The 25,789-nt window shown below is 38.1% G+C and overlaps 2 protein-coding genes across 2 annotated transcripts in view; one reads left to right on the forward strand and one right to left on the reverse strand.

The window, feature by feature from the left end:
* The window catches only part of zdhhc17 (zinc finger DHHC-type palmitoyltransferase 17), a 133,937-nt gene extending 119,502 nt beyond the window's left edge, over positions 1-14,435 (reverse strand). Inside the window, exon 1 of the mRNA XM_039762198.1 lies at positions 14,350-14,435. Within this exon, the coding sequence (XP_039618132.1) occupies positions 14,350-14,435 (86 nt within the window). The remainder of the gene's footprint in view (positions 1-14,349) is intronic.
* The window catches only part of osbpl8 (oxysterol binding protein-like 8), a 249,102-nt gene continuing 233,943 nt past the window's right edge, over positions 10,631-25,789 (forward strand). The window contains exon 1 of the mRNA XM_039761888.1: positions 10,631-11,157. The gene's annotated coding sequence lies outside the window, so the exon portion shown is untranslated. The remainder of the gene's footprint in view (positions 11,158-25,789) is intronic.

The following is a 25,789-nucleotide window of genomic DNA, read 5'->3' on the forward strand; positions in this document are numbered from 1 at the left end:
AAGGAAACTGATGGAATAATGCAGTGTGGCGGAAATAGTGAAAAGTTCAAGTTCAGAAAGTTGCACAGTGCCCGAAATAAAAAAGTGGTCAGATATCAAAGTCAATGTGAAAAGGTGAGTCACAGCAAACCGCCTGTTTATTCTGTTTCAGACAATATTACAAAAGCTGACCCCTGTGCTGAGGGTGCGACTCCAGGTGATATTTGTGCTGCAGCACCCCGCACATTTTCGGGTGCTGGCTGCACACACACCTCTGCCTTGGAAACCATTTGGCTGTGTGCTGACAGATGCTGTTCTAGAGTCACAAAATCCAATAATGGATGCTATAAGAGACGTGGCCAATGAACTAAAGAATATAAGGGCTGTACTATGTGATATTGACTACAAATTAAATTAATTAATGAAAAAATAAATGCTGCATCTACCTGTTTTCACATTCTGCTAATTTCGAAGTTGTAATGCTGTTTGAACTGTCTGATCATTTGGTGAGTCAGGGTCAGGTTCATCATACCTTATCTCTTTAGGCATGAGCAAGCCATGATAGTGTGCCACACTATGCAGCTCGCTACATGGTTGCACAAGGCATCAGACTTTCTGTGCACTATAGAGCAGCACATTAATACAGTGAAAATGCTTTCTATTCACATAAGCAAATTCATTCTCTGAAGGTGCCTTTATAGTGTAGCACTGACGCTGAGCACCACAACAGATAGTCTCTGCTCTTTATATGGCGCTTTGAGGTGACTCACTATCCTTAAAAAAACTGCTTGCCTTTTTGCCACACTAGCCGGTGTCAGTTCAACATACAGCTCCAAGGATAGTTCTTGGAAACTGAAATCAACTTAGAAGCCAGTCGTCATCAACTATAAATACTCTATTTTAATTCTACCATTTGCCATGTCTTCTAACAATGCTAAAGTAGCTATGGTAGTTGGAATAGTTTGGCCATTCTATGCACAATTATATTGTTACAGAATTATTAAAATCAAGTGCCTTTAATTTGTAAACAATATGCAATTAATTTCGGTGTATTTGATAAAACCCGCTGCATAGATGTAAATCTAAAAAAGAAAGGGACACCACATAGCGACAGTAGCACAAAAGTGTGTACGTACAGTGTGAGGCTGCCTTGAAAATGTGCATGGCTTTATGCAAAGTTTAGTTTTTATACATCTTGAAGTGAGCATGGAAAAGGGTGTATGCAACATTTTTGTGTGTAAGCACCATTTATACATGAGGCCCTTGGTATGAAGCCAAATCTATTCCTTATGCACCTGTGAAACACAATGCACATGGTAGGGATCATGGAATGTTGTACTATCACCTACAGTGCTCATTCATGTTTGATGTCTGTGGAGGGGACATTGACTAATCCTGTCACTGTGTTAAACAGCAGATGTCTTCCTGGGAGAACCCAAAAGCTGCCCACATTCTACCTGTGTAACTCAGTTTGTTCTGGAGGCTCTTCATTAAGTCTCCTGGTCAGCATGCTTACCAGATATCTTTCAGATTAAATTAGACTCTGTGTCTACCACATGTAGCCACTGGTGATGAACCTCAACTAGATGCACCTCCAGATCCAAAGGCATTGACTAAAATGCCACAGGAGGACATTCATCATCTGAATAATTGTTTGTTTCTATTGCATCACCACAGAGGTTACACACAATGTTACTGTGAATATTCTGTGGTATATGACACTATCTGCTATGTTGTATCACCTTATGTATGATCCAGGCCAGGCTCCAGGGGTAATTTTGCCCCGAAAATATGTCAAAGCCCAAACATACATACTCTGCCACATATGCTGTTATTTGTTAGATTTTTGGGACTTTATTGCACCATGTCAAACCTAGTATTTCAGATGCCCTTCTTACCATTTTGGTCTGGAGCCAGGGCTGGTATGACCATGTTCTTGATATACAGTACTCATATGATTCTCCCAACCTCATCTACATGGTGTGACATCTACAGGATCTTCTTTTTTCACTTTCACCTAGTGTATTATGAATTTAGTTGATTACTTATTTATAAATCAGTTACCCAGTTCCGAACACTGGAAAATGAATTAATGCATCTCTCTGTATTTTTTCTTTAAAACAATTATACAATAGCTTTATTGCTGAAATGTTCTATACAGAGCACCACTATTGAGTTTTCAGTGAAATCAGCTCGTTAGCAGTTTTTTTATATTTTGCTGTTATAGGATTTTAAAAAGAAATTTTAACTTACCCACTCAGAGACAGTTCATTCAAATGCAGGAATTGAGTGAATTTCAAGTTGGTTAATTATTAGTTTAATCTTTATGTGCACAGATTGCCCCTGGAAAGAGTCCCAGAGTTCTCTAGGTTTCCCCAGAGCATTTCAGTGAGTGTGTTCAATTCCCATTTCTCCAATCCTCTTTTTGCTTCTCCTCATTCTGTGTTCCTCTTTCTGCCTTTTCTTCCTACTTTTGAAAGATGGGGTGTATGTTGTTTTAAAAAAAGGTTAAACCTTCACCTGATTAGATTAAAGTCACTTCCACTTACAAAATCAATGTCTTCTAATAGGCAAGTTCTTCTGTCCATCTTAGTTGTATATTGCTTTAAAAAAAGGTTAAGGTTATCGGTAATTACTCTATTGTAGGAGGGGTCTCACATTAAGGTAACCAAGCCACACTGGTTTTAAGAAACAGAATAATACAATTTATTATAACCCCATGGGTTATAGAAGTATGATAAATGTACATATACAGTATATGTTGACATATATATCAGGACGCAGACACGCTAGACAAGCAAAAATATAGGCTGGTGGTTTACTGGTATTTAGAGTTTTACTTTATCGTAGCACAAATAAACAGCTTATGATACAAAGTCTTTTTGTATAATGTCTTATATTGTGTGGACTTGTTGCTTTGTTGTTGGTCTGGGTTGAACTGAAGGATTCTTCATGCATTGGAGTGCACTCTTTCGGTGTTGTGCTGCTATGCCACATCATAGGAAAAAGGCATTATTAATTATTAATTTTGGTCCAAGAGTTTAGATGCTGAGGTGCCCTTTTTGAAGCAATGGCTTCTCAGGCTTGTCAGATTAGTGGAATACAGGTTTGGCTTGGCAGCCTGGGTCTTAGCTTCTGGTCCACAAAAAGAAGATAAATTCACCTTTTTAGCACCTCATGGATAGGTTGGCTCGCACCTTGTTAGTTTGAGACAAGATTTTAAAAAGTCATTTTGGAGAATGTGCACAGAGTGCCCCTGGGAAGAGTCCCAGAGTTCTCTAGGTTTCCCCAGAGAATTTCAGTGAGTGTGTTCAATTCCCATTTCTCTAAGCCTCTTTTTGCTTCTCCTCATTCTCTGTTCCTCTTTCTGCCTCTTTCTCCTACTTTTGAGAGATGGGGTGTATGTTGTTTTAAAAAAAGGTTAAACCTTCTCCTGATTAGATTAAAGTCACTTCCACTTACAAAATCAGTATCTTCTAATAGGCGAGTTCTTCTGCCCATCTTAGTTGTCATCCCTTGAATTATAGGGCTTTGAACTTGCTTGATCACGTCTTGCACCTTTTGACTCAAGAGGTCTGCAGAGAGGCCTCTGGAGAGATGTGAGGTCACATCTGATTTACACCTTTGTTATAAGATGAAGTCCCTGAAGATCCTGATTCAAGCTGGAGTTCAATCACTTAGTTTGGAAGGCATATGGGGGTTTTGTGAAGCTAGAGGCCTGTTAAATCTGCTTTCTTTACAGGCCTGGTGTGCCACTAAAGCCTAGAAAAATGGGTAATAACCACTTTGACCTACACTATTAAATTACTATTATGGCAATATAACATATCTTTTTTTCATTTCAGTTTTCATCCTTAGGTTATTACCATTTCTGTATTGCCCCCTTGTGGTTCCTTTCTTAAACTGGTGCTGGGATTGGATATTTTGACTAGACAGCAGGGTATGCCAACACAAGTCAATTCAAGTGGCTTTGTTGTGGCTTTTATATGGAAAATATTTTAGACTTTTTTTTATACTTTCTTTATATAATATTAATTTACAACATGAAAAATGCACAAATACAAACATTTCTTTTATCTTTATTTTCTGCACCTTAACATATTTGGAACAGTGTGATGGAGAAGTGAAACCTGTCCTGGCAGTAGTCTGAAAAAAGACACAGCTTCAGTCTGTAGGGCACAGGTGTCAAACTCCGGTCCTGGCGGGGCTGCAGTGGCTGCAGGTTTTCATTCTAACCATCTTCATCATTAGTGACCAGTTTTTGCTGCTAATTAACTTCTTTTGCTTTAGCTTTAATTACCTTGACTCAGGCCCCATAGTTGTTTCTTTTTCCTTAATTAGCAGCCAAATAATGAGACACAAAACGAGCCACCACATGACCAGCTCACCTGTGCCCATCACACAATATATGAAAATAAAGAAAGGTGAAGGTTTCAGTAAGGTTGCTCTCTCAGGTCACCAAAACATTTTGACGATGTTCTTAGAAAAAACAGAAAATCATCAGTTTTGGAAATGTCTGCTGTGGCAGAATGAGAGCAGCAACAAGCCATGGAAATAAATAACGGGTTAAATTAACAACAAACATCTGCTTCTCATTAAGAGATTGGTTGGAGTGAAATTGGTTGAAGTTTGAAATCCCAGTTTAGCTGGTTCGTTTCACTTCTCCTTTCTGTTAGGCTGTCATTTAATGAAGAAAATAATCAACTCAAAGGACTGAATCCTTAAAAACAGGGCAATTAAAATGAAGGGGAAAGAAGTTAATTAGCAGTGAAAACTGGTCACTGATTAGGAAAAGGGTTAGAATGAAAACCTGTAGCCACTGTGGCCCTCCAGGCATGGAGTTTGACACCCCTGCTGTAGGGGGAACCACAGTTGATCACAGAGCATGTGTGCTTGCACTCGGTCACTTGTGAAATGCCAAGTCATTGTGCAACACACAGTGTCAACCAATTACACCAATTACAAGGGTGCTGAAGGCACAAAGGTACTACTAAAAAATGTGATAATATATGTGTCCAGAAATATACGTAAATAAAAGGCACTGTTCTGTAATGTGGCCTCATATTCTTTTAATCTCAAATGACAAATTCTTGCAAATTCAACAATAACAACAAGAAAAAACACAGTCATGTGACTTCTTCATACTATTACTTGTGTATTAAAAACTGCAACAGTTGGATTTTTGTTGGTGATGCATTATTTCTCAAACTCTATGGAATGTGTTTGTCATCAAGAATGGGTTAATAACCATATCCTACAATTTGTGCAAATTATTGATTTTTTTTAATGTTATGAATATCTATATTTTTATTGCTAGTAAAGTGATGTCATTACATAATCACCCTGTACTCTCATTTCTTATGGGTGCCACCATTTTGTGCATTTATTTCCATTGGCACTGATGGACACGGCTTGTTACTGCATACATTGTGTGATACATGATGGCAGTTTTCTGGACACTGTACATGTGAAAATAATAAGCCTATAATGTTCACCATATAAAAGATTCCTATTCACAGAAAACCGGGTCTAATCTTTAATCACATAAAGAAAAGACCTGGCGAGAGACTAGCACTCAAACCAGGGATATGACTATGACTGGTTGAGGGGTGGACATTTGGTCAACTGCCCACCCAATGAAAAATATTGTAAATGTACTTTTTTGTCCAACATCCCCAATTACATCTTACCGGCTTGAGAGTCAATTCAATTTGTAAAAAGGATTATGGTTTTGGTTTTGATTTTAATTTGATTTAAGTTTTGTTTTTCCTTTTAAGAAAGACCACATTTAAATTTTTGCTACTCACTATTAAAGTCTGTCCAATAGGACTCTCAATACATCTTCCATTTGACTGTCTCACTTTCTTTGTAGGTCTGTTAATTCTTCTTCTGATTAGTTAAGCTAATGTTACATTATGAGACTTTTTCAGCGATTTTCAGTAATAGCCTTCACTTGCATAATTTTAGCAAGTCTGGGACATTTGGCAGTGCACTCCAGAGAAGGACAGTGATCCAGTCTGACATACCCAGTGGCACACTCCAACTAGGCCATGACTCGATATGATAAAGTCAGACAATTTTAATTTTGTCTTTAGTTGTAGGGAAAGGCTGTGCGTGTAGGAGAGCAGACAACCAATGAGAGCTCTTTCGGAAATACAGTGCATAGAATCCAGCAATGAGAAATAAGGAACACGCATGTTATGTACCTCACAAATAGGAGAGAAGCGTGTCTGTCTGATGTCTTGTGTTTTACATACTAAAACAGAATGGAAAAAAGAAAAAATTGCCAAAATTGTGGCTGAACTCACCATAGCTATTGACCCTTGGTATAGTGCTGGTTCCATCAGGCTACAATGACACTCTGGACCACACAAATAGAAGAAAAGCTCATCTTTCCGATGCCTCATGCTTTATGTACCACCACAGAATGAAAATAATGGCCCTGTACAGCCCCGGTATTGCGCTGTCTCCATCAGGCAGCAAGCTATTGGCTGTCAGAAGAAGGGCTGGAAGATCAGTGCTAAGTCGACAAATATGACATGGGATGTGATTTTCAGTCATATAATTTGACATGGTGCAGTGACGAGATCATCTTATGCAGTCAGCAAATTTGACTTGTCCTATGAGAAAAACCTGCGTAATGTATACTCTCTGGGGGTGCACTCACCAACTGGGAATTGATTCCTTTTGTTATCCTATAGCTAGATTCTCATCCTTTATTTAAATGTTTTTTTCTTTTTATTTTATCTTTTTGTTATCTTTGGATTATTGTTTTGTAAATTGCATTATTTATGTTTTTGGTTTACATTTTGTATTTTGTGAATATTATTTTACTTATGTTATATTGCATGAAATATTCTTCTTCTTCTTCTTCTTCTTCTTCTTCTTCTTCTTCTTATTATTATTATTATTATTATGTAAATCATAATTTTTTTGTTCCTTGTACATTTTATATAGAGTCTAAGAGGATGTGACACCTACCACTGACACTCCAGTTGTGCGACCATCTCCAGGTCTGTACAGTATAGGTCTGAGTATGCCTCAGTGCTCGTGTTGTGGCATTAATATTCACTACTGTTGTTTCAATTATTTTTGGATACCTTTTTGTGGTAAATTACTTTTTTGATCACCTGGTTTTTGTGGATTCTTTGCTTTTGCATTTTGATTTTGTTCATTGGATCTTGGATTTGGCTTTCAGGCATACCTTTGTGATTATTGTTTGTTTGTGTTTTTGGTTTTTGTTTTTTACATCTTTGTAAATAATCTTGAAATATAAAGAAACATTACTTTTGGTATTTTTAAACAAAAACAATTGTCACTAGTATTTTATATCATTTGCATCAAGTACCTTCATCTGTTGATGGAAGAATAATATACTTGAGCATAAAACTGCACTTTGCTTGACTGTTAATTCTAATTTAACTTCCCAAAACAAACAGATGTCAAGGCACAGGAAGGCAGCACACTACCACCACCACCATCAGAATCTCTGATCTGCTTAAGTGAAAGATAGGAAACCTCTACAAACATATTGTCCAGTGGCATATTATCTGACTCCAGTTGGTTTAATTTGCCAAGAACATCTAAAAGGGTGAGCAGCTGGCACATGCATGGCAACCAAAGTATGGTATCTATTTATCACATTATTCTTATTTTGTTCACAAAATTAGCCTTACCTAATGTGCACAAAACATGTGCTTTTCCTTTCCTCTATTTAAAGGAAGAGTTTAATCACCCTCTTTTATCAGCTTTGAAGTGAAACTGAAACCTGTCATGTAAAAGAATCTTATCCTTAATCTTTGGATTATCTACCCATTCCTAAAACGTGTCTCTGTTTGGCTGTTTACACTTTAAATCAGCCTTTTATTGGGCAGCTCAAAAATCATGCTTCTATATTTTACATAGTATCAGGCTATTACTTAAATGTTTTTCTAGTGCAGGCTAAATACTTTCATGTACTATATGTACTGTATATTATGAATGGAACTTATACAGTTACACCAGTTCTGAGGCACTGTTTGAATGAAGAAGAGCTTAAATTAGTTAAACTAAAGCAATTTGGCATGGTTAAGTACCTATACTGCATATGCAGGCTGCTCTGGGATACTGGGGACACCATGTCAAGTGAATCCAAATCAAGTGGCTTTATTATCATATTATCCATACATCATATTACAGCATACTGTGGAACTAAATAACATTTTTCAGGACCGCAGTGCAACATATACATATAGACAGAACAAGTAAAGAACTATACTAAAATATAAATACGTAACAGGCAATTAAATGATTGTTAATAAATTGAAATAAAGAGTGATATATTAATAAATAATATCAACAACTAATAAAAGCAACAGCAGTAACAAGTGTACTGTAATAAAATAAACTACCAGGAGCAGATCTGAGGGCTGTGGAGCAGCACAGAGTAAAGAGTCCAGACAGCCAAAAGGTAGAAACTGTTGCAGAACCTGGCAGAACTACTTTCAATGCTACAGTACCTTTTGGTGGATGGAAGTGGGACAAAATGACTGTGGGAGGGGTAGGAGTGGTTCTTCACAATGCTGTAGGTTTTGTGGAGGCAATGTTTAAAAGAGATGTCTTTAATTGAGGGTGGAAAGATCCCAGTGATCTGTTATGCTGTGAACTATCTATTGTAAAACCTTGTGGTCAGAGACACTGCAGCTCCCAAACCAGATGATGATGCAGCTGGTCAGAAAACTCTTGGTGGTACCCCTGAAGAATGTAGTGAGAATGAGGGAAGGTAAATTTGCCTTCCACAGCTTCTGAAGGAAAATGACACTCTGCTGCTGCTTTTTGTCTACGGAGGTGTTACTACTTAACTAAGTATGGTCAGCTGAATTTGGTGCTCTTCACCATTTCTACCACAGGTCCCTCGATGTCCACTAGGGTGTGGACAGCATGGGCCTTTCTTTTTTCTTGTCTACATTAAGAGATGGATACTTGCACTTGCACCAGTCCACCAATTATCACATCACCATTCTGTAAGATGACTTATCCTTATTGTGGATGAGACCCGCCACTGTGTCATCGGTAAATGTTTAAGAGCTGTATGATGAAGTGGTAAAAATATCAGTAAAGATATCTATCAGCTGTTTTGCTCATTCCCCAGACACTTGTACAGGTGTACTGTCTGTTCCAGCAGCTTTGCATGGGTTTACATTCAGCAAAGTTCTAATGTCAGCTGTGGACAAACACAGTATTTGTTCTTCCTGAGAAGGAATGGGCTATCTCTCAGCTATGTCATTCAGGCCATCAAACCATGAGTAGAAGTTATTTAGAACATGTTGAAGAGAGGCATCACCACTTCAGATTGGACCTCACTAGTAACCTTTTTGTGTGCAGGTGGACATTAGTGCAGGACAACCTTAGGCTGCTATGGGTAGCTCTATGTAGTTGACCCCAGGGTTTCTTCATAAGTGATTCTTGGAGCAGAGGCAAAATAATTACTGACTAGGGCTTAAATACTCCTTCTGGCCCCTTTTTTAAGTGTGGTGGCTGGAGGTGCAGCCTTTGCAAGCATGCAGATGGAAAAAAGAAAGATGGTCCAGGGTGTAGAAAGAAACTTATTTGGAAGTCACAGACTCTTTGAAAAGAGCTGTGGGTAGGTACACTAGCCATCCCAGGGTTATTTTCTTAGAAGGTTAGGCTCTGAGAGGCATTAGGTCTACTTTAACTTTACCTTTCTGTTGTGCTCTTTGTTCTCTCTGTTGGTGCTAAAAATCTCTTGGAAAAAATTAATTTGTATTGTTATACTTTCAGCCGTCTTGATCTTTATTTAGTTAGGGGTTGAAGAAAGAGTGCGCCCTGTAGTCCACAATGTAAAGAGAAATATGTATATGTGAATAGACAAAAAGAAAATACATCACTGTGTTAGTAAAGCCATTTAACGTTTAAGTGACAGGGATGTACTTATTTCTATGACAAATATGCCAGCTCCAGGTTGTGTGCCATACACCCACCAGGAATTCAGAATGGAGATATGAATTTTCTACAACAGTAATAAAAAAACAACCCTGCATGGTGTGGCCAGTTTACTATAAGGCACATACAACCACACTCACGAAAAACAGAATCAATCCATTTTTGAGCCTTCTTTTTCAAGTACATTGTGCAAGAAGCCAGTGTCTGTCCTGGAAAGGACATCCATCCACTTCGGGTATACATAGAAAATGAGAACATACATAAGAGGTTTGACAAACGAGAAGAGAAGCTCAACTACATCAAATGTAACGCCATTTACACATAATTATATAATGTACGCCATCATTTGTTATTTATGAGAGAAAGAGTGTGATGACATATGCATAGAGCTTTGGTAATCCTAATTTATTTTTGAACACAACACATGCAAACAGCTACTTCTCAAGCATCCATACCAAACGCCCTGACCGTACCCTTTATTTTATTTTGAAACTGAATTATGGGTTCACAAGTTATTGAAGTGAGGGGGGCAAGCAGCAACTGGTCCTGGTGGTTATATGAGTCCACTGCAAAGAGTCAAAAAAGTGAATTGATAAAAACCGATGCTGCGCCGATGGAGCTCTAGGGGGCGCAAGCAGTCCGCGCTATTCTCCACTTCTGAGTTTGGTAACCGCCACTCATATGGAAACACGTGCGCTTTAAGGCGTTACTTCGGAGGCTCGAGGTTGACGACTGGAGGTAACGAACAAATGATTGTGTATGCGGCCGACTGAACACCCGAACCTCAGAGTAGAGTACTGTGATACACAGAACCCGCGCGACCTAAAGCACGTCTCACGACACGCACGCGTTACGTGTTGTCAGGCCTGAGCGATCGATCGCCGAGAAACAAAGTTAGGCAGGCTGGACGCTGCCTGATCAACCGAGAGGAAGGAAGAGTGGATAGTAAAAAAAAGAAGCGGATCTGTAGTCGGCCCCGGAGAGACTCTATTTATCCGTGTAACTTGCGTTCAAGCTTATGGACCACGGGGCTCTGACAACGAACAACGCCTAAAAAATACTTGGACGCTGTGATGTGTGGCCAAAGGAAGTAATCGAGCGGACAGCCCCTGCCCCTTCTCCGCTTTGACGCCACCACCTCCGCCTGGAGTCTTCAGCTAGTGCTGCACTTTGTTTCGGATCCGAGCCTAAAACTTAATATTAAGGCGGAGTCTACACAGAAGACTGGCACAAAAGGTAAGGCTACAAAGGATGCTTAATATGATGCTTTTAACTAGAATGTGGCAAATCTCCATGCGTGGCAGTGCCCCCTCCATTCTCTCCTCCGTGCCATCTCCGAAGTGTTCTGTCTGGATTCTCACAGCCGTCCGCCCGATCCCGATGATGGTTTGCAAAAGTCAAGGGGAGCGAAACACCGTTGTTGGGCCGCGTGCTGTACCTCACACTTGTTAAACCCCGTCGGTAGTTGCTTGCCTTTCGAACGTAAACGGTAATACTCGAGACTTGGTGTAGTCTCCAGACTGCACAGTTTACCTGAAAACGTGTCCGAAAGACAACATATGGCACCTGAGCGAATGCCACGCTGAATAATCTTTGACGGGAAGCAGAATCGAAACTAATGGGACAAATGGCAGACTGCTTCTGGTGGTTTTGTTAGGATCGGAATTGCACATCCATATCTAGGTGTTTCTTAACATTTATCGTTTTAACCACCCAGAAATTCGCGGTTCTGGGAAGGTGGTGGGGTAACGGAAACGAGATAGGCGTGTCCTTTGAGCTCTACCGCTCCCCGCGCACCGTATTGGAGGTACTACCTCCATCCTTTTATTCCAGGCATTGTGATGCGCCGTTCTACGGAGTTGTAATGTGTTTTTCTTGTAAGTCACTTCGACCTTAATTATCAAAATATAAGGATTGTCACTCGCAGGGTGATACGAGTGTAGGAGACACAGAAAGGCAAGCAATTGTTCAGGGTGCCCCAGCTGCAGATGACGACTGCTTGACACCTGCACATCAGAAAGGGAGCAAATGATTTGCATGTTAACAAATAGTTCAGTCATTGTCTATCTACCTGCTGTTGACTCTTGACCAGGTTATCATCTTTCAACAATGCTGATTAGTACCACTTGTGTTGGTCAGTGTATTTATGTATTAAGTGATTGTATGTGTGTTTTCGTAATTAATATTCTGTGAGGTCGTAGGGAGTTGTAGCATGTTAGCATTTATGGATGCAATGAGAAATGAAGCAAAATGACGCATTTTATTAGCTAACTAAACAGATTACCACATGCAAGCTTTCAAGGCAGCTCAGGCCCCTTCTTCGGGCAAGTTGCTTCACTTCTCGTTGCATATGTGTGGTAAAAATCTTTAAATCTATAGGACTGCAGGCTTTGTGTTCACATATGGCTTAGAGTGTAACCTTGAGCAAGATGTGTAAAATAACATGGGAGTGCATCAAATGCATGCTTATGTGTCATTTTAAGGTTGGTGGTTACGTAAGACTTTTTGGAATACCATCTGTTATGAACAGTGCACAGTTTTCAAATTTTTCTCCTATAGTCCTCACAGACACTTTGTTTTGTAGCACTTATACTGTCTGATCAACCAATGTGCTTTTTCTAAGTTCATTGTGGCAATGTAACTGTCTTTGTCAGGTTAGATTATGTAGCCCTTCTTTTCTAGAAAATTGGGATCAGAAACTGATTGAGTGATGTTTTTCAGTTTGCTTTGGCTTAGGAAGCCAATTTTTGATCACATTTTATAATCGATGATCAGTGCCCTTTCATTAATAACTGTTAGTTGTTTAAAAGCAAGTATACATTTCCTAGATAGGGTTTTATTTATATATTATGTCAATAAGTATTTGTCTTAGCATTAAGTGAACATGTTGAACAAGCTATCTTTAAGTTACTGAAATAATAATGTGCATTTCTGTGTAGGATTAGCATTTTATTTATATACTCAGGAGTAGGGGTGCCACGATACTGGGATTTTTGTATCCTATACCAACAGCAGTGAAATTTCATAATATTCGATACCACGGTAAAAACAGAAATCCTATTCAACTGCTTCTTATTAAAAGTACATCTGTTATTCAAATGAACAATATTGTGCCCTTTTCTGTTATAAAATATAAATATTAATGGTATCAGTAGCTTTAAAATACTGGTAAAAACATCAAGAAGTTACCCAACAGTCATTTTAGCAGATGTCAAAATGCAGTGCAGGGCTTGAATTTGAATGTGTGATAGGCATGAGGATTCCCCCAGTGTGAAAATAAGTCAGGTTGGGGGGAGTCTGTTGTGTTGTAATCTTGGTGGGAGTTCAGCGTAGAGTTGTGTATCATGGACTACCCAATTTATTTTGCTGTGTACACATTCTAAATTTGTTCTTTGACTTTTTCTCTGCAGTAACCGAATAATTCTGCTTAAAATCAACACTAAAAATAAAAATTGAAACATTATTATATTTGTACTGTTAAATTTGTGAATTCCAAAATCATTCATTTAAACACTTTTAAAGATGTTTTTCCTAACATGCTGGTTTGTAAGAGCATCACTCTGTTATGTTTGTAACGTTTGCCATTGTAAGATTTATATTTGTATCAGTAACTTGTTGAAAAACTTACTAAAGAGTAACCGATGAGTCAGATTGTTTCATATTTCAAATGTCACAATCCCCTGGTGCTTTAATTGTTTAGGTCGTTCCCTCCTTTGTTGTGTTAACCCAAACTTTGATTTCACTCAGGAAACCATAGTCTTTTCAATTTTACATTGAGTGATTAGAATTAAATTTGGGCACATTCAGAATTAAACTTGACTACACTAGAGAATAAGACGTTTGAGAGATTAGGGGAGACTATTTCGAACATCACATTTTCCTTTACTTAATAACAAAGTTGTCACAATATACTTATACTGTAAAAAGTTGTTAAGGTTTATGGTTACCTCAAGCACAGCTCTGTTAGAAATATTTAGCCCTAGAAAAAGTAACACAGAGCAAAGCCACAAAATTAAAATGATATGCAGATTACAAAATTATGTATTTGTTATTGCTTGGCCTGTGTACAGAATTAGACAATTACCGGACTAATGTCACCTGTAATCAGTTAATCTTAATGATTCAGATATCCACTATATGTGCTCTTATTATGTTCATCAGATTTTAGGAGTTATGCTTGTGAACATTAAAAAAAAAAAAAAAAAATGGCACAAATTTAGCATTTTCATGTTTGTATTCCACATGGAAGTAGGTAGTTTTGCTGTCTTTTCAATTATGTATTTCTGTTAACATAGTAAATGTTGCATTAATAGGGAAAATATGCTTCACACTCTGAATTACTGAAGTACTGTTTTTTGTGTTAACAAATGGAGTAGCTCATTTCATTGCTGGTGTGGACAAACTAAATAGCCACTTATTGAAACTTACCTCGATTTTTCCCTTGCTAAACTGTTATTATTACTGTCGGTGTACAGTTTCTCCTCACATTTTTCAATTATATGAGTTATATTCATAATTGAAAATGCATGTGAGGTTTCACTTCTGACCCTAAACTGTATATGCTGGTTAGAAAATGAATGGATGACCATCTGTAGATGTGTTATTTACAATTGCAGAGTGACTACAAAGCCTCCTTTCCTTTTATCAGGACTGTGTAGGACACTACAAGTTAAATAGTAATTCATATCAGCCTTTGTGTGTGTTTTTAAAATAATAAATGCATCTCCTGCAGTTAAAAGATGAAATTGTCCTGCCTCAAACGCAAAAATTTTTCAAACATGACTTCTGCTGTTTTTCATTTCAACATGTTTCAGTGCAGTGATGTAGCATCACCACTGTGAGCCATTTTCAGATAGTTTTTACATATGTTTTTCTCAGATATTTTTGTACTTTCCAATTATTCTATTTGCAATCATGCACAAGTGCAGTACTGATTTTCATTCAATAGTAATGGTAGTGTAAAAAAGGCAGCACTGATCTATTTATGGAATTGTAGTATCGATTTTTACTGAAGTATTGGTACTTGTGACTTGGGAGATAATTGTGTATGCAGTCGGTAGTTGACATTAGTTATTCTAATAACACCAATGTGCTTGGTATACACATAGTTAAGATGCTTGTGAAATCTGTCACTGACACAGTCATCTAGAATATTATAGTTCTGGTTGCCATGCTACAAAAACGACATAGCAGCACTTGAAGCTTTGCAGTGGAAAGCTAACTAGGATTTAAGGACATACTGTATTCTGAGACACTTAGTCAATTAAACCTGTTTGGTCTTAAGCAGAGGGGGCTGTGTGAGAGCCTGATCCAGGTCTTCAAAATCCTCAAAGGCATTGATAAAATCTATCCAGCAGAATTCTTTCAGTTTGACGGTTAATCATGTACTTGAGGACATCAGTGAAAATTAAGGGGAAGTGCATTTAGGACTGAAGCCAGAAAGTACTTCTTTACGCAAAAGGTTGAAATCTGGAACAAACTACTTAGCCATGTAGTTGAAGCAGAAACTTTGACAACCTTTAGTAAGTGTCTGGATAAGATGTTGGAACCGCTTAGATGTTAGCTATACGGACAAGCTTGATGGACTGAATGGTGAATAGGTAAGCAGAAACTTGAACTGAACTGGTCCTTCTTCAGGGAACAACTAATGGGTTACAACCTGCAGATATTCTGCAGATATTCTATTGATTTTCTGCAGCAATTAAAGTAAATTATGCCTTGCAAGTTGAAGCAAACAATTTGCACAGGTGTCCCCGAAGTTCTGTTGATTACTTAAAAACCTTCTGTTTTAAAGCAGAGTTGGAATAGACTGCGTTACCACATCCTCTACACTTTAGAAGGTTGTAATTTCCAGTGATAATGGTGAGAAAACAGCAGTTAACAAATTAAATGAGGCAGCACTTCATTGCCCTTAGAAGTGTTGGCCTTTGATTTACAGAAATTCCCAAAAAAATCAAATTATCAGTGAGTCCAGTGGTGTCCTACGCAATCCAAAGGAAATTGGAAGAAACTCTGATAGGAAGAGATCTAGAAGACTCAGTCACCACCCAATCAGAAGGCAAGTTTCTGAGTATCACCAGCTTGCTTGATAGGTCCTTCACAGCACCACAGCTTAATAGTGGTCGAAAAAAGTAAGTCTCAGTTTGTACTGTGAAGAGGACACTTTGTGCTGCAGGTTTGACAGAGCGAATGACAGTTAGAAAGCCATTCCTTAAAGGGAAAAACAGAGCCTTAAAATGTTGGCTGAGGACTTCTTCAGACTGGAAAAAAGTCTTATGGACTAATGAATCAAAATTTGAAATCTTAGGTTCCTCAAGCAGGGCATTTGTGAGCCTTCAAGTTGGTGAAAGGATGGTTCCTCAGCATGTGATGCCAACTGTCAAACATTGAGAAGGAAGTGTGATGTGTTACGACAGTTTGAATAAAATTTTGTAAACTTAAGGATTCCTTGACTTTTTTTTATTTGCCATTGTTTATTTGTTCCGTGCCTTGATTTCATGAAACATTAAGACAAACTTCCTGCATTTCCATTTAAACTGAAAAAATACAGTGTTGTAAAACTTTTGACCGGTAGTGTATGTAGTATTACATTATTGTGATCGAATTCTCAGTTGTTAGCACATTCCAAAAATCATGTCTGAGGGCAAGCTTATTCACTGTTGTTTGCATTTTTGTTAATTCTGTCTTCTTGCAGAAAATGTTTTCTATATAGAAGGTGACAATACTTCTGAGTGTAATGTGGTACCCTGGCTCAAGAGAACCGATTAGCTGCTTGTCAATAACGTTGCTTTGGTAACTGCCTTGTTACATCATTATACACACCCTCTGTGAAATTGCACGTGACAGCTGTTGATTACCATTTTCCTTGCAAGCTCTGCTTATATGGGAGTTTATTGCAGTCTAACCTTAGGAGCAGCAAGCTTGTTTTTCAGGTGGTTGTATGCTATGGATATGCTGCAGTACAGATTTCTACAGTTAGCAACATAGTTCCTGACCCTTTCAGTTGAAATGTTGGCAGACTCTTTTACCTTTTGTATACTTCTTTTTCTCTGAAGGCATCTATTCTGCTTCTGGCTATTAAATAATCCAATGTTTAAGTACTGTCTTCACATGTCTGTTTTGGTGAGGAATATGTCTTAAAGTAACAGGTGGCGCAGTGGTAGCGCTGCTGCCTCGCAGTTAGGAGACCCGGGTTCGCTTCCCGGGTCCTCCCTGCGTGGAGTTTGCATGTTCTCCCTGTGTCTGCGTGGGTTTCCTCCGGGCGCTCCGGTTTCCTCCCACAGTCCAAAGACATGCCAGTTAGGTGGATTGGCGATTCTAAATTGGCCCTAGTGTGTGCTTGGTGTGTGGGTGTGTTTGTGTGTGTACTGCGGTGGGTTGGCATCCTGCCCAGGATTGGTTCCTGCCTTGTGCCCAGTGTTGGCTGGGATTGGCTCCAGCAGACCCCCGTGACCCTGTATTCGGATTCAGCGGGTTAGAAAATGGATGGATGGATGGATATGTCTTAAATTAAGCTTACATGTTGAAGTTTTGAAATCCAGAAAGTCTATTCAATTTCCCAGATTAGAATCACATAATCAACAAAATGGATGTGTACATTAATCGCAGCCTGGTAGACAGGTGCCTGTTCTGGGTATACCAGACAAACACTTTAGAAAATATATTGATGGAATATGGGTTGAGGGCATACATAAAATGTATTGTAATTTCTGCATGGTGTGACTGGAAATGTATGCAAATACCCTTAACATGAATGTTTGCACTGCCCACTTTAATCATGTCTGACTTGTTTGATTTGTAATTTTACAACTGTGGAGAGAGCGGGGTAAATCAAATAAATATGTGTCTTTGTCCCAAGCATTGAATGTTATTCATAATTCTGTCTGGACATCAAACAGTTTTATGGTATTTGTTTCAGTGACCAAGATTGAAAGGTCAGATTTTGTTTCCCTGTTACAGATGGATAGACAACTGTCACTCTTCCTTGTCCCACTTACATTGTGTATCACTTTTCAGCTTTCCCCTAATGTGAGAGTGAGAGAGTTCTGCCCTGATGCTTTGCAACATGACACTGTGGCGGTTAATGGCTGCCACTTCATTGCTTGGTTTTCTTTTGTGCTCTCATATTATGAATAATATGACAGACTGCTTTAAGAGTGAAGCAGGGTATCTTTTTTGTTATCAATTATTGACCACATAACTTCAAGTGTCTGATTTCAGTTGTGCTGCACCATGGTATTGTTGATACTGTATGTTATTCTCTGGAGGATTCAGGTTCTTTGCTGATCCTTTGATGCCCATTCATACAGTACATTGGTTGTTTATGCAGTTCTGCTTTGTATATAGTGTCATGCATCCAGTCAATCAGTTATTGCTTCATATATCATGTATTGTAAGGGCACAGAAAGCAAGCAGCATTGTTACAGGTCACTGACACTATACAATGAAATTGATACAATAAAAAAATAAAAAAGAGACACTAAGGTTGTACAATAAGTCGACAAGTTCTGTTCATTTAATAAGCAAATAATAATAGACTTGTTTATCCTGGGGTGTATGCTAATGCACAAATATAAAATAAAACACAATACACCTGTTACTTTTTATCTTCCTTATAAAATACAAATCTTCATAGTTGGTACTCCTCAGAAGAATGCATTTTGTCATCTTTAGGCTTCTTGGTTTGCACTCAATGTTACAGGTTTTTCTTATTTAACTTATTCTTGCTTGATATTAATTTGCTCGCTTATGGTTTTATTCTGTCTTCTGAAGTAGGATAAGAAGAACATTTTGGCACATTCAGAATTAAACTTGACTACACCAGAGCATAACAAGTTTGAGTGATTAGGGGAGACTATTTAGAGCATCACATTTTTCTTAATTAATAACGAAGTTGTCACAATATACTTATACTTTAAAAAGTTGTTAAGGTTTATTGTTACCTCGTGATATGTAGAATATCATTACAACACAAGCACAGCTCTGTTTGAAATTTTTAGCCGTAGAAAAAGTAACATAGAGCAAAGCCACAAAACTAAAAAGATATACAGATTGCAAAATAATTCATGTATTTATTACATCACAGAGTGGTAATGGTCTTTGAGAGATGATGTAGAAAAATACTTAAATATAGTCAAAATTGAATTTTGTTAACCTGCTGCATATTTTGAGGTGTTCTGTTTTTCAAAGCACTTTCAGTCAGATTCATTGCCCAATTAAAGCATTTTAAAAGAAAATATCCATGAATCTAAATAATAAAACAGTATATAGAAATTTTGTGGCTGCAAGAATAAGTGCATCCTTATGCTGCATTTACATGCTATAAGAACTTTCAAAGTTTCCACTTGTGACACTCGTGTGTGTGAATTGCATGTTGGAGGTCTGGTAAAAAAACATGAGAACACTGTTGAATTATTTGTTACTTGTCCTGCACGAAAAGTAGTTTCAGATAAGCTCAATTTTTTTCATGACAACAAAGTGCAAACTAAACAAATGTGTAACTTCATTTTAAATGCGGTTTGACTACATTTTTGCTATACATTATTTATTGAGGTTAAAGGTCAGTGTTAATGTACAACCTTGACAATTCAGGTCACATTATTTCTTTGAACTGTTCATCTGTGAGCTCCCACTTTGAAGGACTTTCACATGAAATTTCCAACTGTGAAACTTGCATTTCCTGTCTGATCAATAGCACATGAACACGGCACTAGTTCTCTGACTGATATACTGTATAGATAAAGTAGGATCAGCTGGGTCAGTTACAAATAACTAAGCTAACCAATGCAATTGGAGAACTGAAACCATGTGCAAGGTAGGAGTAAACAAAAATAGTTTTAACAAAGCAGGTAATTCTGGTATCATGGCTCAAGCTAAAGGAACATCATCAGAACTGAGACAAAAAGCAGTGGATGATCATCAGTCAGGACAGGGTTATAAAGCAATTTCAAACAGAGTGGGACTGTTAGACAATTAATGTACAAGTGGAAGTTATTTAAAATGATACCTTATAAAACTGCATCCATGGCCATAAGGAGAATAATAAGAGGTAAAAGGCAATCCTAAAAGAACATCTAGAGATCAATAAGTCTCCCTAGCTGCATTTGGAGTAATGGTGCATAGATCAACCCGGCAAAGCACCCTGAAAAGAAATGTCTTCTATGAGTCCTCATTTGAGCCAATTGGTACAATAAGAGGTTCATATTTGATAAAGATGCAAAACAGCTTACCACCATTAAAATTTTTTATCAAGGATGGTACTTGGGATGTCCTTATAGTGGGGGTGTTTTCAGGGTGCCCAGGACAGAATAAGAAAAACCGCCCCATACAAGGACAATCCCACCACCAAAAAAATAAATAAATAAATAAATATCAAGGAATTTTTGTAATATCTAAAATAGTGACTAACTTGAAAAGTTTTGTGAACAAGCATGACACACATGATATTTGCTTTTATGTTTCTAACTAGGTACTGTTTGCATGGGTGATGCACCTGACAGGAACTTCGGACTCACTCTACCAGTAAAGAGGAAGGCAGGTTTTTTGCCAGTTAAAACCAAAGGAAAATTCCCTCTGCTCAGGTTACTACTTGATCTTATCACTGTTAGGGTGGTTTCTCTGGGGCAGGCTTGTCCAGTTTGGGCTCTTCTCTGTTTCATGGTGTCATTAGAGCAGCTTACTCTTTGCAGAAAAGCTCTCTGACACAATCGGCTGTCTCAGTGTTTTTACTGTTTTATCTTCTCTGCATTGTTGTGGAAAAAACTTCCCTCTATATTCAAATAAATCATTCTCAGAGACCAGATGAAAATGCAGAATGATTCTTTATTTGCACATAGATGTGCACAAAAGTCCATGGAGTGCGCAATCATTAATACAAAATCCATTCTCTTTTATACTTTACTGTTACCATTACTTTATCTAATATATTATGACATCAGATTCTTAATATGCATAATTATATCATCTTAGCCAATTGACTACTGCCACCAGTAACTTTGTATACATGTTGATTCTTTCATTATTCAAAACATTGCTTTGTTAACAGGGGTGTCCTAAGGGTTTTCTCATTAATCTTATTTCCGCTTCATAGTAGGGTTGTTTGGGCTTTCTCACTAGTTTGACCTCGCTGTTTAAGTGCTGTTCATTACACATCTACTTCATTTTAACCTTAGCAACTACCTTGATGGTTCCTCTTAAGATGAGACAACCCTCATGTGCTCAAGCTTTAAGCCGCATTTAGTTAACCCTTTAGTTATCTTCATTCTTTTTCCTTATGCTTTTAATAATCATTTGTTACAACTTAAGTATACACTTGCATTCAATTGTTAAAATTACCTTGTATTAAAAATATTTGATTATAATTCTATAGCATGTATCTATCTTTTTGTTCTATTTATTCTACTGTTTTTAGGATCATGGGAATCTTAATAGCATTGGGTGCAAAGGAAAACCAGGCCTGTTCATCACAGGACACACTGAAAGCAGTTGTCTTTAGTAGTTGTATCAAGTATTTCATATAAAACCATAAGAAGTGTGACATACTAGGGAAGAAACCCTAGTCCTTCAGGTTATTTTGATTGGTTAATAGCTACTGTAAGTTGTTCTAAAATGGCATCCAGATATTTTTTTAAAGTTTTCATGGCTTCCACTTGAACCTACATGTCATAAAAATATGGGTTTGTGTAGTGGATAGCACTGCTGCCCCATAGTTTGAGGAGACTGGAACAATGTGTGGAATTTCTCCCCTGATGTCTGTATGTATATAATATATTTTGTTTTGTTTTGTTCTAGGGTTCTTTAGTATTCCTCCCCCATTCCAATGATGTGTGGTTGTGGGTGTGAATGTGGCTCATGCTGGACTGGTGTACCTTCAGTGCTAGGTCCGATGCTCTTTGAATAGGTGCCATCATTCCCTTACTCTGCTTTGCACAATGCAGGGACAGATAATGGATGGATATAAGCATATTTTTTTTTAACCGAAAGTATCTGGAAAACAATTTTATACTTGCTGGTTGTATTCAAAGCATTACATGCAAATTGTTGTTGACTCTGTGGTAGGCACAGCAAGGACCATTCACCCCATCCCAGAGCTGAAAAGTGCTGTCAAACAGCAGCTAATAGCTCCTTTCTGACCTGAAGCTAACCGTGACCAACACCACTTGCATTTATTTTTTTCTTTACCTGAGACCATTATTACCATCCATTAATGTCTCATGATTTTGAAATACTGAAGGTCAAACCTAAATGTTTTGTGATTGCAGCTGAAATTAGTCGTGAAATGATTTTTTTTTTATGATCACAGCTGTGTTGATTGCCACTCATGCTGAGTCTGGCTGCAAAATGGTGAAGGAAAGTCTTCTGATGAAGCTGCCAAACCCTGACTTCTTGCCTTTCCAGTTCTTTTGTGACTACAGCTGCAGTCATTGAGAATACCCTTATTCCTCTGCCATGAATCCAGATTTGTGCAGGAAACTGGTTTTAACTAAAAGCTGTAGAAGTGTAATAACAAGCTTGTTTAATCAATACAGAGCTTCTCATGTACCACAGCTGAAAGTTAATTTGATTAAAATGTCCACATTGTGTGCAGCAGAAATGAAATGCATGAGTTAAAAGATAGCAGTTCAAATTCTACACCAGTACGTTAGAAAAGACACTGCTCAAAAAAGTTAAGGGAACATTAATCATCAAAGTTAATTAAGCTTCAGGGATATCAATCTGTCCAGTTAGGAGGCATAAGCGATTAAGAATCAACTTCACCTACTTTGGTGCAAATTAAAGTGATAGGTGTACTGGAGAGGCAACAGCAAGATAACCCCCAAAAAGGGAATGGGTTTGCAGGTGGTGGCCACAGACAACTGCTCTCTGCTTATCCTTCCTGACTGATTCTTCGCTAGTTTTGCGTTTTGCTAGTGTTCTTGTCACTACTGTTAGCATGAGGTGGTAGCTGCAGCCAAATCAGATTCCAGACAGTTAGTCCAGCTCTTCCAGGATGGTACATCCATATGTGCTGCCACAAGAATGTTTGCTGTGTCTCCCAATACAGTCACAGGAACATAAAGGAGATATCAGGAGATAGGCATTTACACGAGGACTGCTGGTCAGCCCAGCAGCAGGACCAGTATCTGCTCGTTTGTGCAAGGAGGAACAGGAGGAACACAACCAGATCCTTACTGGCTATGATAAAGCCACAGGTTTATGTGAAGAAAGTCATGTGATGGAGGAATCAGATCTGACTTTAAAAGTAGGACCTCTATAATCTTACTCCTATATTAACCTTACAGCATTTGTAATACGTACACATCAAAAAAATGAGAATGGAATCAACTATTGCATATTAATAAACATGAGTATTTATGGTTAGTCAACTCTTGAAATCAAAGTGAATTAATACTAATAAACATATGAAACAAACTTGAGGGAACCAATTGAGCAGGCAGTGTGGTATATACTGGCCAAGACATTGGACTTAAAATCCAAAGGCTGCTGGTTCCTCCCTGAGACTTAATATGTGATGCCGAACAAGTCCCTGAGCATGCCTGTGCTTTAACTGTCCTATTTATAAACAGTTGTAACATATTTGTGTTAGCCAAATGTAATATAATATATATAATGCAAAGCTGATGTACTCACTCACTCAATAAAAATAGTATTTCCTGTTTACTGAAAAGGGTGAAATTTGGCAGGGTGGCCAAGCTTAGTCAGTAGGTTATCTGCTAAGAAGGAACATCACAATATATCAATATTTAGAGGTTAAAACCCAACCTAAAATAGAAAAAGTAGATGCCTCAAAATCTCAAAAATCCATCCATCCATTTTCCAACCCGCTGAATCCGAACACAGGGTCATGGGGGTCTGCTGGAGCCAATCCCAGCCAACACAGGGCACAAGGCAGGAACCAATCTTGGGCAGGGTGCCAACCTACCGCAGGACACACACAAACGCACCCACACACCAAGCACACACTAGGGCCAATTTAGAATCCCCAATCCACCTAACCTGCATGTCTTTGGACTGTGGGAGGAAAATGGAGCGCCCAGACGAAAGCCATGCAGACACGGGGAGAACATGCAAACTCCACGCTGGGAGGACCCGGGAAGCGAACCCGGGAATCTCAAAAATGTCTTGACATAATCTGAATGAAATTAGGACATGTTATAGAAAAAAAGAAAATTAGCTAGTTTATTTGTCAATATTTATTAATATTTTGCTAACTTACATGCTTTGCACTGCACTGTGAGCATGATTTATGCAAATGAAGGATGCAGCAGAAGTGATTGACAGGCTATATGAATAGAACCACTAACCAATTGTGTGTATGGATAATTGAAGATTGGGGTGGTGTCCTGGGCAGAGAAAGGAGATGTGATCGTGTTGAAGGATAGAAAGAGAAAGTACGGCAAAGTTCAAGAAAGATGCAATGATTAGGAGGTTGTGTTTTTTGTTGTTTGACTACTGGCACTCTTAGATGTGTACCAGGTCTCATCTTGTTTATCTGTTCTGCTCTGTGGATCTTTAGTACTTAGTTGCTGTGCTGAAACCTGATCCCTTCTCCCACCCTTGCTCTTTGATCATGGTGCTAGAGAGGTAGAAGCCTTGGTATTAGATAGTAATAGTTGAAAATCTAATTAAGTATTGCTCCACGCTCTCCATGTTAAAATATCAGAGTAACACGTAAGGTATCGGCACTTATGTACAGTATATCTGTGGACTTTGAAATGGGGAATACATAGAACTGATGAAAAACATGCAAAGAAATACTGTACCTGAGTGAGCGATGCAAACAAATGAAAATTATAAACATCTAATAATGATAATAATATATACTCAAATTTCACATTTTTCTTGTTGATAACCCATTTCAATTCAAAAGATTACCCTTTTCTGCAAAGTTGTCTTTTGTAATGACCATCAACAAAAACAAAGTCACTAAGAAAAGCAGGAAACTGATCTATAGCAGGAATGTTTTACTTAAGGACAAATGTGAGGAGCACGTTCAAGAGTAAGCAGCTCCAATGATCTATTGATATTATTTATATTACTTATTATTTGACTGATGCCTTTATCTGAGGTGTCTTAGAACATTTGAGGTACATTTGGTTTAATTTTGTTTTACCAATTGTTTTACAAATTGGAGCAAAGGTAGGTGAAAAGACTTGCTCATGGTCACAACCTCAGGGTTTGACATTCTAGGCTCCAAGCCTTAAACACTACAACACACTCTCTGCCAATAATATTAGCCCTAGTTAAAAAAAAAAACAAACTATATCTCTTGTATACACAAAAACACTTCTTTAGTTACATATTACCTTTCATACTCCTTATTAACCAATGGCACCATAACTGATGCCCACTGTGTTTTGAAGAAGTCAGGTAACCCATCTTGTAAATTAATGTTGTTCAGTCAGACATTCCCAGTGAAAATGTAACTAGTTGAGACGTCAGGCCCTGTATCTGTGTTTTTTTCCCCTTTTTTTTTCACCATGACAATAGAATCTACCTCTTTATTTTAGAAATACCAAATAAGGGTGCACATTTTCAGATTTAAGTAATTTACATTTTCACCTGTCACTTTTAGTGCAGCCAGTCACAAAGGAGAGCAAAGTAAGAACTACAACAGCTTTAAGGCAGGATTTATGTTCTTAACATTTTGCACAACTATCAAGGTCAAGGGATAATTCAAAAGCTGTTACTTCCTGAACAGAATAGTTTGCTTCCAATAGCATATAATTGCCTTCTATTCAGCATCTGTCAGTTGCTGGTAATCCTCAGAAAAACCTAAGCATTGACCATCAATTTTGATTAAAAGATAGTCCGATGAACTCTGTGGAGTGGGCTGACTGTGAACTATCAGCAGTATTTTGAAGATAAT

The sequence above is a fragment of the Polypterus senegalus genome, chromosome 8, assembly GCF_016835505.1.
Source record: "Polypterus senegalus isolate Bchr_013 chromosome 8, ASM1683550v1, whole genome shotgun sequence".
Taxonomy (NCBI): Eukaryota; Metazoa; Chordata; class Cladistia; order Polypteriformes; family Polypteridae; genus Polypterus; species Polypterus senegalus.